Here is a 14,390-nt window from a genome sequence, read left to right as displayed (position 1 = left end):
GTTATAGTTGCAGGAAGTATTGAAGTAAATGCCAGCTGTTGATCACATGACGGCTTGTTCCATAGACACATGTTTCTCTTGCACATGTGATTTCTGTACTATTTGGTCTTTGCCTAAATCTTCCATCACTTTCATGTCGGTATGTGACCATTTAATTCAATAATATTCTTTATGAATTGAGAGTACAATCAGTTTTTCCTAGATGCAGTTTTTGCCTTGTGTCCTGTATTTTAGATGTACATTACCATTTTTGTCCACCTGTCGATGTGTTCTCAAGACGAACTACAATAACATGCACTCCATATTATATTGTACCTGATGTGACAATCCAAGCTGTAGTCCATGTAGACTGGCTAAATATGACCATGCTGTGTTGCTCTGACAACAAAGTCTATAATGTTCTGTAAAGATGGCAAAGCAGAATGTGTGGTTTGGGTTTTTTTGAAGCTTTTGTGATTCCTGGTAAGTTTTGTTTTTCAAAACTAAGAAATAAAATTAGTTTATTTTTGTTTCTTAAACTCATTGAAGGAGACTTCTTTCTACTTCGTGTATGTATGATAATGTCAACGTATCCCCCACATCAGACTACCCTGGGGTTAATATTACAGTTTCAATATTGTGGTGCCAAATAAGCACCTCTCCTGGACTGTACAAGTGGGAATGGCTAGCCTTTGTTTTAGCTGTTGAGAGGGGAAGGATGGTCCAGTAGTTAGTGCACTAACCTATGACTTGGAAGACATGGGTTGATGTGCTTGTGCTGTCATGTATGACCTTAGGTACTTAGCCTCCCATAGCCTGGTCTGTAAAATGGGGATCAGAGCACCTCACAGGGTGTTGAGGATAAATACATTCAAACTCGTGTGGGGCTCAGATACTTGTAATGGGGGCCACCTAAATATGATACAATACAGCCCTTTGGATTTTGGAATGGTGTGTGGAGACTGTCAATCTTTTAATATATGGGAAAGGCACCTAAAGGTTTGGATAGATGCCCTTTAATGTCTACATAAATCTAAATCAAACAAACATACACAGGCATAGATATTAAAGGGAACAGCTCTCAGCCTGTAGGTGGGGCAGAGGGGTGGAGTTAAAGTTGAAGGGGAGGTTGGGGAATGATGATCTCTGGGTGAGGTGTGTGCTGATGGAGTGGGGTGGTTTTCTCATGTGGGATTGAAGGGGTGTGTCAATAGGTTTTGCTGGGGGGATTTTGTGATCTGTTCATGTTTCTGTGTTCCTAGGGGATAGGAGAGACTACAGTGGACTTTCCCCTGCCCTTTACACTAGCCCATGTCCTTTAGCCAAACTGTGGCATTGGAACTGGGATGGGTTGGGTGCCATCTCTTGTTTGGTGCATGTGAGATGCTCCAGGGAGAGTTGGGGGGTCATTGTCTTGTTTTGTTTTGTTAAATGGGGATGGAAATTATTGTCCTGTGGGGGTGGGATGCTCTGTGAGGAGGGAGAGATTGGGATGTATTGGGTAGGAAACACCCTACTTTTAACCTCAGGAGGAAAGGATTGGGATGGGATGGTGACAACTCGAGGCAGCTTGAGTGAAGTAACCCACCATGGGCACAAAGCCAGTGCGCCAGGATCTACATTGTCGGCCCATTGGCTACTGGGTTAGAGTTTAAAATGTTGGTTTTGATCTATAAATCCCTAAATGCCCTGCAAGCTGCCTGCTTGAGAAATTGCCCCTCTCCCAGTGCCATGCTGTCTCCTCCCACCCCCAGACTCGAGAGCCCAAGCCATGACATCTTGCAGCTTGAGCCATTCTTTTTAGGTGACAAATCTGAAAAACTATTCCAGATGGAGGTGCTAATGAAGGAGGTTTTAGAACAAGTTGATAAATTAAACAGTAATAAGTCACCAGGACCAAATGGTACTCACCCAAGAGTTCTGAAGGAACTCCGACATGAAATTGCAGAATTACTAACTGTGGTATGTAACCTATCGCTTAAATCAGCCTCTGTACCAGATGACTGGAGGGTAGCTAATGTAATACTGATTTTTAAAGAAAGCTCCCAAGGTGACCCTGGCAATTATCAAGCATTAAGCCTAACTTCAGTACTGGGCAAATTGGTTGAAACTATAGTAAGGAACAGAATGATCAGACACGCAGATGAACATGATATGTTGGGGAAGAGTCAACACAGCTTTTGTAAAGGAAAATCATGCTTCACCAATCTATTAGAATTTTTGAGAGGGTCAACGAGCATGTGGACAAGGGTGATCCAGTGGATGTGGTGTACTTGAACGTTCAGAAAGCCTGTGACAAGGTCCTTCACCAAAGGCTCTTAAGCAAAGTAGGCAGAGGGAAGGTCCTGTCACGGATCAGTAACTGGTTAAAAGATGGAAAACAAAGGTTAGGAAAATAAGCTGTCTGTTTTCACAATGGAGAAAGATAAATAGCAGAGTCCTCCAGGGATCTGTACTGGGACCAGTGCTGTTCATCATATTCATAAATGATCTGGAAAAAGGGGTAAACTGTGAGGTGGCAAAATTTGCAGTTGATACAAAATTACTCAAGATAGTTAAGTCCAAAGCTGACTGAAGAGTTACAAAGGGATCTCACAAAACTTGGTGACTGGGCAACAAAATTGCAGATGAAATTCAATATTAATAAATGCAAAGTAATGTGCATTGGACAACATAATCCCAACTATACATTCCAAACGATGGGGTCTAAATTAGCTGTTACTAAAGAAAGAGATCTTTGAGTCATCAGAGATAGTTCTCTGAAAACATCTGTTCAATGTGCAGTGGCAGTCAAAAAAGCGAACAATGTTAGGCACTATTAGCAAAGGGATAGATAAGAAGACAGAAAATATCATCATGCCACTCTATAAATCCATGGTGCGCCCACACCTTGACTACTGTATGCAGTTCTGGTTGCCCCATCTCAAAAAAGATACTAAAATTGGAAAAAGTACAGAGAAGGGCATATGAGGAGAAATTAAAAAGTGGGGGGCTGTTCAGCTTAGAAAAGAGATGACTAAGGGGGGGGATATGATAGAGGTCTATAAAATCGTGAATGATGTGGAGAAAGTGAATAAGGAAGTTTTATTTAACCCTTCATGTAGCAGACAAACTGGCATCACACAAACAAATTAACAGGCAGCAGGCTTAAAACAAACATAGGACAGTACTTCTTCACACAGTGCACAGTGAGCCTGTGGAACTTGTTGCCAGGGGATGTTGTGGAGGTCAAAACTATAACGGTTCAAAAAAGAATTAGATAAGTTCGTGGAGGATAGATCCATCAATGGTTATTAGTCAAGATAGTCAGGGATGCAACCCCATGCTCTGGGTGTCCCTAAACCTCTGACTGTCAGAAGCTGGCACTGGACAATGGGATGGACCACTTGATAAAATGCCCAGTTCTGTTCGTTCCCTCTGAAGCATCTGGCGCCTGCCACTGTTGGAAGACAGGGTACTGCGCTAGTTGCACCATTGGTCTGACCTAGTATGGCCATTCTTGTGCTCTTAACATCAAAGCAGTATCTGGGCAGCTACTTTGAGCAGCTAGCACAAGCCCCACCGACACAAGTTTGTGGACCCAGGATGGGCGGCGTATGTGACAACTTTAACTCTCTCTGAGCGTAGATCAAGGATATGACTATGAAAAGTGAACTACCCTTTCCCCTGAGATTAATTTCCCTAAAAAGGGCTAAACCAGTGCATGGGGCTTTCCCCCTAGTGTGCCAGCTGTACATGAGGAACCCTTCAGTTCCTAGTACAGAAAATCTAAAAAATCCCCCATTCACGCACCCAGTGCCAACTTCCATTTGCTGGCTAAGGAAAGGTGCAAAATAAACCCCACAAGGCTGCTTTTTGCCCTGAGATTAGGGCGATCAGACAGCAAGTGTGAAAAATCGGGACAGGGGGTGGGGAGTAATAGGAGTCTACAAAAAAGGACCCCAAAATCGGGACTGTCCCTATAAAATCTGGACATCTGGTCACCCTACCTGAGATCAAAAAGGAGTGATTTACTCTGCCAGGTAAAGGGATCACTCATCATGACCCCTCAGCCCACAATGTGATATTGTCCCTAGGAAATGAGTCTGTTAAAGTGGACAGATGTGACCTAGGTTTCATGTTCACTATGTTCATAGCAAGCAAAGCCAACTTAATTGTAGACGTACGGCAATTAAAGCTGTGCACTTCACCCTCATTTTTGACACTGTGGTTGTTGAATCGTTGCTAATACAAAATGATTCTCCTGCCAGTCCAGGACTACTTAGGGTTTCCGGAGCTTTTTCTCACCAATTAACTCGAGAACAGCTGCACACCTGGCTTTGTGTCTATCTTTTTCAGACATTTGGTGTAAATTCATCCATGATCAGGTCTGCGGACAACATCAACATTGGGAGTAGTAACCACCATAAAGAAGGATGGAACCGAACTGCAAAGGGAGCTGGAAAGCTTAGAGCTGTGGATGAAAGGAGAGTCGGTCCTAATAAAAGTAGGTCCTACACCAGGGGAAAATGCAGCACAGATACAAAGGGGCGGGGGAGGGTATAATCAAGGCGCTGCATCACTTTCAAATATTACATTAAAATCATGTAACATAAACTGAGCTCTCTTGTAGCTGCAAGAAAGGGGTAAGATCAGGATTGGGAGGATCTCTGTATTAAATGAGAACTGAGAGTCACGATGTTAAATGTTTGGTTAGATATTGTAACGGTGACTGTTCCTAAGGCCTTGTAGAGATACGCTAGGCACAAGCGCCTCAAGATGCTGAAGGAGGAACTAGGGACTAGGAGTCTGGACTAGAGGAGACTCTGCAGGGCAATCCTAGGAAGAATCAGACTCAGGAAGGAAGTTTGGCTTGAGTTTTCTTTTGTTGCTCTTTGGGTGACCAATAAAAAGCCTCTCAAAGGCACAAAGGGCAACTAGTCTCCTAACTCCCATTGACTTTCAGTGGGAGTTTGGCACTCATTTAGATTGTTATTTGTGACCGAACATGGCCCCTGATTTCAGTTGACTCCTCGGTGCTACCATAATACAAATTAATAACAATAAATTGCCTGTGAAATTCTCCCCCAAAGCCAAACCCCAGGAAGGGTGCGTGCTTGGACTTTGCATAGGGTGTGCATAAGAAAAGGCTAACAGGACTTACCTCTTTTGTAAAGCACTTTGAGATCTACCAGTGAAAGTTCTGCATAAAAGCTAGGTGTCATTACACGCTCTTCAAAGCATGTTGAGAACTTCACTTACTTACAGTGTATATATCTTAATAGAAACATTATGAAAATGTAACCATCCACACACAGATGGGAGGAAAATATGATTTACTGCTTGAATTGTCAGTGTGAGAGGCAAGGTGGGTGAGGTAATATATTTTAGTGGACCAACTTCTGTTGGTGGAAGGGACAAGCTTTTGAGCTTCCCAGAGCTCTTCCTCAGATCTGAGGAAGGTAAGAATGTCCAAGCTAAATACAAGGTGGGAGTGGTTTACATATGTTATAGGAGACCAGGTACAATGAAGTGGGCAATTAACACCTTTCTTTGTTAGTCTCTAAGGTGCCACAAGTACTCCTGTTCTTTTTGCGGATACAGACTAACACGGCTGCTACTCTGAAACCTTTCTTTGCCCTAGGACTGCAGAAGTATGAATTGCCCACTTCAATTTAAGCGGTCTCCTACAACATGTGTGAACCCCTTATGCCAACAATCTGTCCCATCTTGTATTTAGCTTGTTCATTCTGGCTACCCTACCTTCCCCAAACCTGAGAAAGAGCTCTGGGAAGCTCTAAAGCTTGTTCCTTCCACCAACAGAAGTGGGCCCAGTAAAAGATACTTCCTCACCCACCTGTCTCTTTCATCCTGGGACCAACACAGCTTCAACACCACTACAAACAAGAATGGGCAGTGAAACATAAGCCAGTAACAGAATTTGGGCCCACACCCTCCTCCCACACTCAGTCACTAGGCTAGACATGTGTCTCCCTGTTAGCATATTGAGAGACTGAATTCTTGAGTCTGAGCATTTTTGTAGTCCATTCCTTTTTGGAAAACAACCTTTTGCACTGGCATGTGTTCTAACTACTAGATGATGCTGCCTTCTTAATTTAAGTATTTAGTGAATCAAGGAAAGTTTGGAAAATGGAAAATAAGGAAGAGTTTCTATATTACATCAGCCAGCAGAAAGAGCCTGTAAACCTCTGTGAATGAACACTGAAAGAATTAGTTTATTATTTTAAAGTCTACAGAAACTGCATTCCTTTTCTTCACATGACGTTCTACATTATTTGTTTTACTAGGGCCCCAACTTGGATTGCTGCCCTGTTGTGATAGGTGCTGTACAAACATAAGGAGACAAATCCCTACCCCCAAGAGTTTACAGTCTCGTCAGAGGAACTGAAGGGGGTTGGGTGCCTGGCTCCAACTGAAATTCAGGCTTCTTTTTCAAAATACCAACATAAATAGGCAAGATGGACAATGAGTGACAGGGGAAGCAGATGCCCAAAGCGGGAAAGTGACTTGTCCAGGATCACACAGTTGGTCAGTAACAGCGAGAAACAGAACCCAAGTCTCCTGACCCCTAGTCCAGTTCCCTGCCTCTAGGACATGCTGCCTCCCTTGTAGCCTAGTGAAATTCAGACTCCCTGAACCAAAGCATTAACTATAGTTAATTAACGAGCACCAATTTCCCCCCTACTTTTTGAGACTCATTTTCTCTCTTAATTAGAGCCCCTGCTAATATATTTGAATGGGTGTTTTTTTAGAATGAGTAGGTCTGCAGAGAAACCCCTTTCTTATGTCTGTGTTGTGAGAAAACTAGCAATTCCCTTGAGGAATTTTCTCCCTCATAAACAGCTGACAAATATTTACCACCATCTGTCCAGTTTAACAAAGTGTATACCCTGGGAAGAGAGACTTTGAGAAAAAGTAAGTGCTGGCTTGGTTTAAGAACTTCTAAACGTGGATTCTGGCTTCATGAACCTGTTGTTGCTGCTGGTGGTTCAATTTCTCGCTTCTCACTGAGCAATCTCCTGCGAAAAGGCCTCAAGCATAAAATGTCCCCACTTAATTTATTTCCAGGAAGGGAATGAATATTCCATATACCTTTGGAATGGGGTGGTGCCACTCTGCACTTGTTGGGAGCTGCATTATCTTTCACTCTCTTCTGCTTATCTGGGTTTTGTTGCTGGGATCATTTAGTGTCTTGAAAAAATACATTTGAGGGTTTAGTGCTCCTGTGTGGTTTTTTACTGTGGAAAGGACCACAAGCAAACAGCCCCCACGCCCTTGGGGAAAATGCAGAAGTCCTTGCCTTTGCTAATCTGAACAGGAGATGCACACCTAGCTGTATCTGTGACTCTTTGCTCCTGCGTGGGCTTTTATAGCACCTGTATAATTCTACCACTTCTCCATTTTGAGCACTTGAAGGCCATCGCTGGTGGAGAGCTGAGCACCCCCAATTAAACTTGCTGGGGACATTGAATTCAAGGAGTTGAGGAGCCCCTAGAAACTTATGGGAGTGAACTCTTAAACAGCTACTTCCCTGCTCTTTCCCATTTTTTCCTGATTTTTTAAATTGATTGCTGTTTAATAAATTGTATTTGCTTTGAACTCTATGGAGAGGTGTCCAGAGCGAAGAGAGCACCCTGGAGTGGGGACACCCTAGCCCCTGTCCTAAGTGACCTAAGTGGTTTAAAACAAACAAAAGGAAGTATTTTTTCACACAACGCAGTCAACCTGTGGAACTCCTTGCCAGAGGATGTTGTGAAGGCCAAGACTATAACAGGGTTCAAAAAAGAATTAGATCCCTGGTCAGTGGTGCTGACGGGAGCCACCAGCGTCCCTTTTGGACCGGGCGTTTCGGTCGAAAACTAGATGCCTGGCAACTCTACTGGGTTCCTTAGTTGCATCCGTTGTAAACTTAGACTGTAAGCTCTTTGGGGCAGGGAGTGTGTCTTACTATGTGTGTGTGTAGGCACTATGTGAAAGATAATAAGAAATACTGTATAATAATAATAATGAATTACACCATATTCATTTGGACTATCTCTTGCGCTACACCAGTGCAAGCTTACCTTCTCCGCTCTCTGTCAGGTTAAATACACTTACAATCAGCGTTATACTGAATATACCTGACATTCTAGGAATAGGTTGAAGCTTGCTTAACAGCTTAAGCATGATAATTGCATTTGGCAACATATGCTACATAGTCCAGATCTTAGTAAGTTATGCCTGTTCCTTACGTCTTGCTTAATGTCTGTAATTAAAGGCAGTACATTAGCCTTAAGCAGTTTCGATATGTAGAGAACAACGACAGGCCTTATTCTCCAGGATGCAGCAAGATACTGAGAACCCTCAACTCTGGCTTCAGTCTTAGTGGAGAGTGCTCAGCGCTTGACAGGATGAGGCCCAGAGTTCCTGAAAACGGGTTAAATTCTGCCCTTGGATACGCATGCACAACTCCCATTTACTTCATCGTGAATTGCTCTTGCGTATCACAGGGTAGAGTTTGGCCCTAACAAACACATCCCCAAGGGCACAATATCAGATTAGAAACCGAGATTATCCAAATTTAATCTGGCATTGGCAGCTGATGTTTTGAATACGGAGTCAATGCTCTTGAGAGCAGGGATCTTGTGTGTAAACTCAGGAGTGGATGTCAATGCATTAGCTAATAATAGAAGTTTAAAGCCTATGGCAAGTTTAGGGTCTGGCCCTCTGTAGACACTCTGCACAGACTTTCATTGAAGCCAGTGAGAGCTTTGTAAGTGGAGTTCTTGAAGAATTGGCCTTTATTTTGTATGTTATGTTTCACACAAGCTCTAGTTCAAAGTGCTTTGCGGCGTTAAATAATGTGGAAGGACATAGATGAGTCATACACGTAAAATGAAAGGGGTTTGTTTTTTTACCTGGCAAGGAAACAATGTGATTCTGTCACTACCCGTGTACCTGTTGCAGAGAAAGAAGAAATGAGTTGAGAGTCAGAGGAGGGCAATAGGAATCAGGAGATCTGGGATCTGTTCCAAAGTCTGCCTCTGATTCACTGTGTGACTTTGAGCAAGGAACGTAGTAATCTCTCCAGGCCTCATTTTCTTCATCTGTAAAATGGGGTTAATATCTAATTCTGTAGGGTGTCATGAAACATAATAATCAATGCTGGTAAAGTACTTTGAGATCCTCAGACGCAAGGAGCTGAACACAGGAAGTGTTAAAACAACGAGGAGTCCTTGTGGCACCTTAGAGACTAACACATTTATTTGGGCATAAGCTTTTGTGGGCTAGAGCCCACTTCATCAGATGCACAAAGTGCAAAATACAGGAGCAAGTATAAATACATAAAAGGATGGGGGTTGCTTTACCAAGTGTGAGGTCAATCTAATGAGATAAATCAATTAACAGCAGGATACCAAGGGAGGAAAAATAACTTTTGAAGTGGTAAGAGATTTTTCCCAATACTAATTTCTCCCGACTGTTACTCACACCTTCTTGTCAACTGTCTGTAATGGGCCACTCTCTTACCACAGTTCCCAGTCCGTCAGATCCTGATTGCCAAGGGCCTCACGGGCTGTAGGGGAGAGAGACACTATTCAAGCTTCTTGCAACCTGGGCATTATCCTTTCCCTGTACTTTGTAGGACCTCCAGCCATACGTCCTATATTCTGGGTTCTCCAGCGACTGACACTGTCCTTAGGCACAACTGCCCTTTACTGGATGGAATTAGGACTCAGTTCTGAGTCACAAGCCCTAATCTGCTACCCATTCACGGAGATTCCCCTTTAGCTCCAGTGTACTTTTAAAGCATGCAAGTTTTCTCCTCCCTGTCACTGTGAAATGCCAGGTGGTCACGAGACACAGCATGGGAGCCTCAAATTTGTCACAGCACATTTTGTTGCCCTGATTCACCCATTGGTTCATTTTATCTCTCTGTTACTTGACACCCACGCACAGTGCTTGGTCTGTAACACACTGTACTGCTGTGATGACACCAATTGTTGATGGCACAGTTGATTCAGAGTTGACTGACAGTGCAGTGGGGCAAAGGTTATGCTAAATACACTCGTCCTGTTTGTTTGTTTGTTTGTTTGTTTTCTTTCCACGAGAGAGAACTTCCCCCCAGGGAGCATCAAGATCAAGACGTTCTTGTAAGTAAATTTTTACATCAGATCCATAATCGCAGGGTCCCGTGCTACAGCTAATTTCCGCTTGCATAGAGAAATTTTATGTCAAAAATAGGAGAGGATCTCAGGACTGGGAAGCAACTGTTCTGTCTCTCAGAAGCTCTCTAACCTCAGGAAAAGTCAATAACAGACAACTAATGGACCTCTAGCTCAGGGGTTTGCGCATTGGCCTGTTAAACCCAGCATTATGAGTTCAATCCTTGAGGGGGCTATTTAGGGATCTAGGGCAAAAATCTGTCTGGGGATTGGTCCTGCTTTGAGCAGGGGGTTGGACTAGATACCTCCTGAGGTCCCTTCCAACCCTGAGATTCTATGATCCTACCTGAAAATAGATGTTCGAGATTTCAAGGACCTCTAGTCCACTCCTGCCAGCCAGTGCTGAATGGTTTCATGTACTGTGCTTTGACCATCCTAATGTTAAATATCTCATGCAATGGAGACAGCTGGTGTTTTAGCCACTGGGTCATCTAAACTTGCTCTGAACAGGGTTATTAATGTGCCAATAGGTTTAAGAAAAGGGTGGCCAGTCAACACTAGCAGTCCCCTCAGCTACTGCCACCGGTGCTGGAGCTAATAGACCTTTGGGGCGGGGGAAAGCCTCCAGAGATCAGTACAAGGTCCTGTTTATGCAGAGATCTCAGCAAAGAATCCCCTTCACATCCATTGCATCTGAGTCCTGTTTCTTCACTACTGTGAGGGACGCTATAGAGATCTAAGAGTGAGCGCCGTCCCCTCCTAGACTTGTATCATCTTCAGCCAAATGAGCTCAGTGGGGCATCCGTGCCAAAGTGTAGCTAGTTCACTGCAGCACTAACCAGGATAACAATGCTCAGCAGTTACGCCATGCTTGGCAAACTGAGCCTCCCAGGTAAGCATTTATGACATGCTGTCCAGGTTTTGGGACCCTGCAGGGAAGAAACTCTCACGCTTGCAACACCTTAGCTCTGTTTCTCCCAGGGGAAGAAATATCAAGATCTGAGTGGAGGTGCAGCGCTATTCTGCTGGCTCCCCCAGCAGCCAGACCAGGTGGATCTCATTCGTTCCCATGCAACAGAAGTGAAAGGCAGTGAAATTCTCTTCAGGAGAAGCTAGAGCAGGGGTTCTCAAACTGGGGGTCTGTGACAGGTTGGATCACAGAAACCCCCTTGGGAGCTGCCACCCGATGTGCCAAGACTACCCCTTGCTTCTGTTTTCCCTGCCAGCTCAGGACTCCAGCCCCCTGTCTTGCTGAGCGAGACACTCCAGTCTGGCTCCAACACAGACCCAGGGTCTGAATCACTTGTCCCAAAGCTGCAAGTTTGCCTAAAAACAGCTCACAGGAGCGTGCTTGTCTTTAGCACTCAGATGCCCAACTCCCAATGGGGTCTAAACCCAAATAAATCCGTTTTACCCTGCATAAAGCTTATGCAGGGCAAACTCATAAATTGTTCGCCCTCTATAACACTGATAGAGAGATATGCACAGTTGTTTGCTCCCCCAGGTATTAATACATACTCTGAGTAAATTACTAAATAAAAAGTGATTTTATTAAATACAGACAGTAGGATTTAAGTGGTTCAAAGTAGTAACAGACAGAACAAAGTAAGTTACAAGCAAAATAAAATAAAATGCGCAAATCTATGCCTAATCAAACTAAATACAGATAATCTCACCCTCAGAGATGCTTCAGTAAGTTTTTCTCAGACTGGACACCTTCCAGGCCTGGGCACAATTCTTTCCCCTGGTACAGCTCTTGTTCCAGTTTAGGTGTTATCTAGGGGCTTCTCCATGATGGCTCCTCCCCCTCTCTGTTCTCTTCCACCCCTTTATATATCTTTTGCATAAGGCGGGAACTCTTTGTCCCTCTGGGTTTTCACCCCCCCTCACTGGAAAAGCACCAGGTTAAAGATGGATTCCAGTTCAGGTGACATGATCACATGTCATTGCAAGACTTCATTGCCCACTTGCCAGCACACACATATACAGGAAGACTCACAGGTAAACAGCCATCTGCAGACAATGGGAGTCATCAAGATTCCAAACCATCATTAATGGCCCACACTTTACATAATTACAATAGGCCCTCAGAGTTACATTTTATATTTCTAGTTTTAGATACAAGAGTGGTACATTTATACAAATCAGATGATCATACTCAGTAGATTATGCACTTTGTAATGATACCTTACAAGAGACCTTTTGCACGGAGCATATCCCAGTTACATTATACTCACTTATATTTTTATAAAACCATATAGACTGCACAACGTCACAGGGTCGGGATCCCTCAGGGGGTCGCAAGGTTATTACATGGGGGGAGTCACGAGCTGTCAGCCTCCACCCCAAACCCCGCTTTGCTTCCTGCATTTATAATGATGTTACATATATTAAAAAGTGTTTTTAATTTATAAGGGGGGTCGCACTCAGAGGCTTGCTGTGTGAAAGGGGTCACCAGTACAAAAGTTTGAGAACCACTGAGCTAGAGTGTCAGACAGGAAGTCCGGGGAATAGCCCACTCGGGAGACAGCTGAGGCCAACCTTGGTCTGTTCGGAAGTTCAGGATTTCATCGGACTCGAGTTGCTGCCTGATGTGAATGAAAGCAGCTGCCAGAATTGTGGAGGTAAGGGGTCGGTAAGAGCCTATCCTGCGAAGGCTGTGCTGTTATGTTACTTTACAGTGTTACTTTCCCTTCATGGGGAAAAAGAGCGATTAGTGACTTGCCCAAGGCCAGCCAGTGTGTCAGTGGCAGAGCAGAGATTGTACCTCACTGGTGTTTCCTGGCACTGAGCTCCAGTCACTAAAGTCTCTAGTCTGGAAAGTCCCTCCACTGAGAGGAGCCTTCTCTCCCCATAGCAAATCCAGCCCCTAAGGGCTGGCTGCTTGGTAAGGGCGTGCCGTGCTTTACACACACAGGAGACTATAAACCTTTCAATAACTTTTATTGCTCAGGTAATGGAGAAGTTCTGGGCACCGAGCCCCACATGCTCAGGGAGCCGTGTGCAGCACGGAAATGCTGCCAAGTAGAAGAGAGCGAACCAAAATCGCTAGAGATCCTCTGGGTATTTACAAAGGCCCCGCCCCAAATCCGACAGAACAGCCGGAACTGGCGCTGCTGTCCATTAGCTCCCGGCCACGGGGCGCTAGCTTCATTGGGGAGGAAAGTGTGTTTAGAGGATCTAGGCAGCAATTTACAATGGAAACCTTTACTCCTGCTCTCCTCTCTAGCATTCCACCCCAACCCACTCACTGATGGGCACAGGCCATAGGAAAGCAACTGACTGGAGACCTAGGACTTCCTCCAGAAATCTGGACTGTCTGATAGTCACTTGGGCTGATGTCTCCTTCTTTGTACTAAATGAATTGTTAGGACTGCTGTAATACTATTTAACCACCATGTAGCACCTTTCACCAGCAACACATATCGCATCACTGAAATGGAAGGGGAATGTGGGATAAGGATACCACGCCTGCGTTCACAACAGTGCCTCAAGTTCTTTCACGTCCAGGCAGAATCATGTTATGTTTTAAGAGTCTTATAAAGACACCCACTAAACTAAATGAATCACCTTGGAAAGATGAAGGACTGCGTCAGCCTTGCTGAGCTCTGAACCTGCGGCTCAAGGAAAGCTCAGTAGCTCCATGCTGATTTGTAGGTCACTAAGCTGCCCCGTTAAATGGTGGATCTTGAAACTTCTGCAACAAAAAGTGGCCAGCAACTAGGTTTTGAAGCTCTAATTGCCTCTGGAATCCATTGTCTCCAACGTAAAAGCTTCCACGTTTTGTTCCCCTGGTTACATTTGATAAAGTGTTAAAATGAGCTTCCTATCCAACACTAAATCTGAATCAACCCGGATACTTACAGTAAGCACCTTGCCAGGCTCAGGGAACGCAAACAGTCCTATACAAGAGGTGACTTTCTGTTTACTGCAGCAGTAACAGGCCCAGCACGTACCTCACCTATGGAACCCAACCATCCCCTGGGATTACAGAACCAGCTTTTTAAAAACGAACACTGCTGCTTGAATGTATTCGCCAAGGTGACTGGCACCAAAGCTGGGGCCTGGAGAACTGACACAGGGAACCCGACCGTAACAATGCTTGACCCTTACATAATGATTTCCATTCAGGGATCTCAAAGCACTTTACACATATTAACACTTCACAACACTCTTGTGCGCTAGGTAAATATTCTTATGCCCACTTCAGAACTGGTGTCTCATCTTATCTAGCTCTACACACACAGGCTAGTCTGTCTCTTCTCACCC

The 14,390-nt window shown here is 44.3% G+C and overlaps 1 protein-coding gene across 1 annotated transcript in view; it reads left to right on the top strand.

Moving 5' to 3' along the window:
• Positions 1 to 4,338: 4,338 nt before the first annotated feature.
• The window catches only part of NCMAP (non-compact myelin associated protein), a 42,587-nt gene continuing 32,535 nt past the window's right edge, over positions 4,339 to 14,390 (top strand). The window contains exon 1 of the mRNA XM_026657052.1: positions 4,339 to 4,465. Within this exon, the coding sequence (XP_026512837.1) occupies positions 4,339 to 4,465 (127 nt within the window). The remainder of the gene's footprint in view (positions 4,466 to 14,390) is intronic.

This window comes from Terrapene carolina, unplaced genomic scaffold (genome assembly GCF_002925995.2).
Source record: "Terrapene carolina triunguis isolate 2854851 unplaced genomic scaffold, T_m_triunguis-2.0 Scaffold236, whole genome shotgun sequence".
Taxonomy (NCBI): Eukaryota; Metazoa; Chordata; order Testudines; family Emydidae; genus Terrapene; species Terrapene triunguis.
This window is presented reverse-complemented; position numbering and strand designations above follow the sequence as displayed.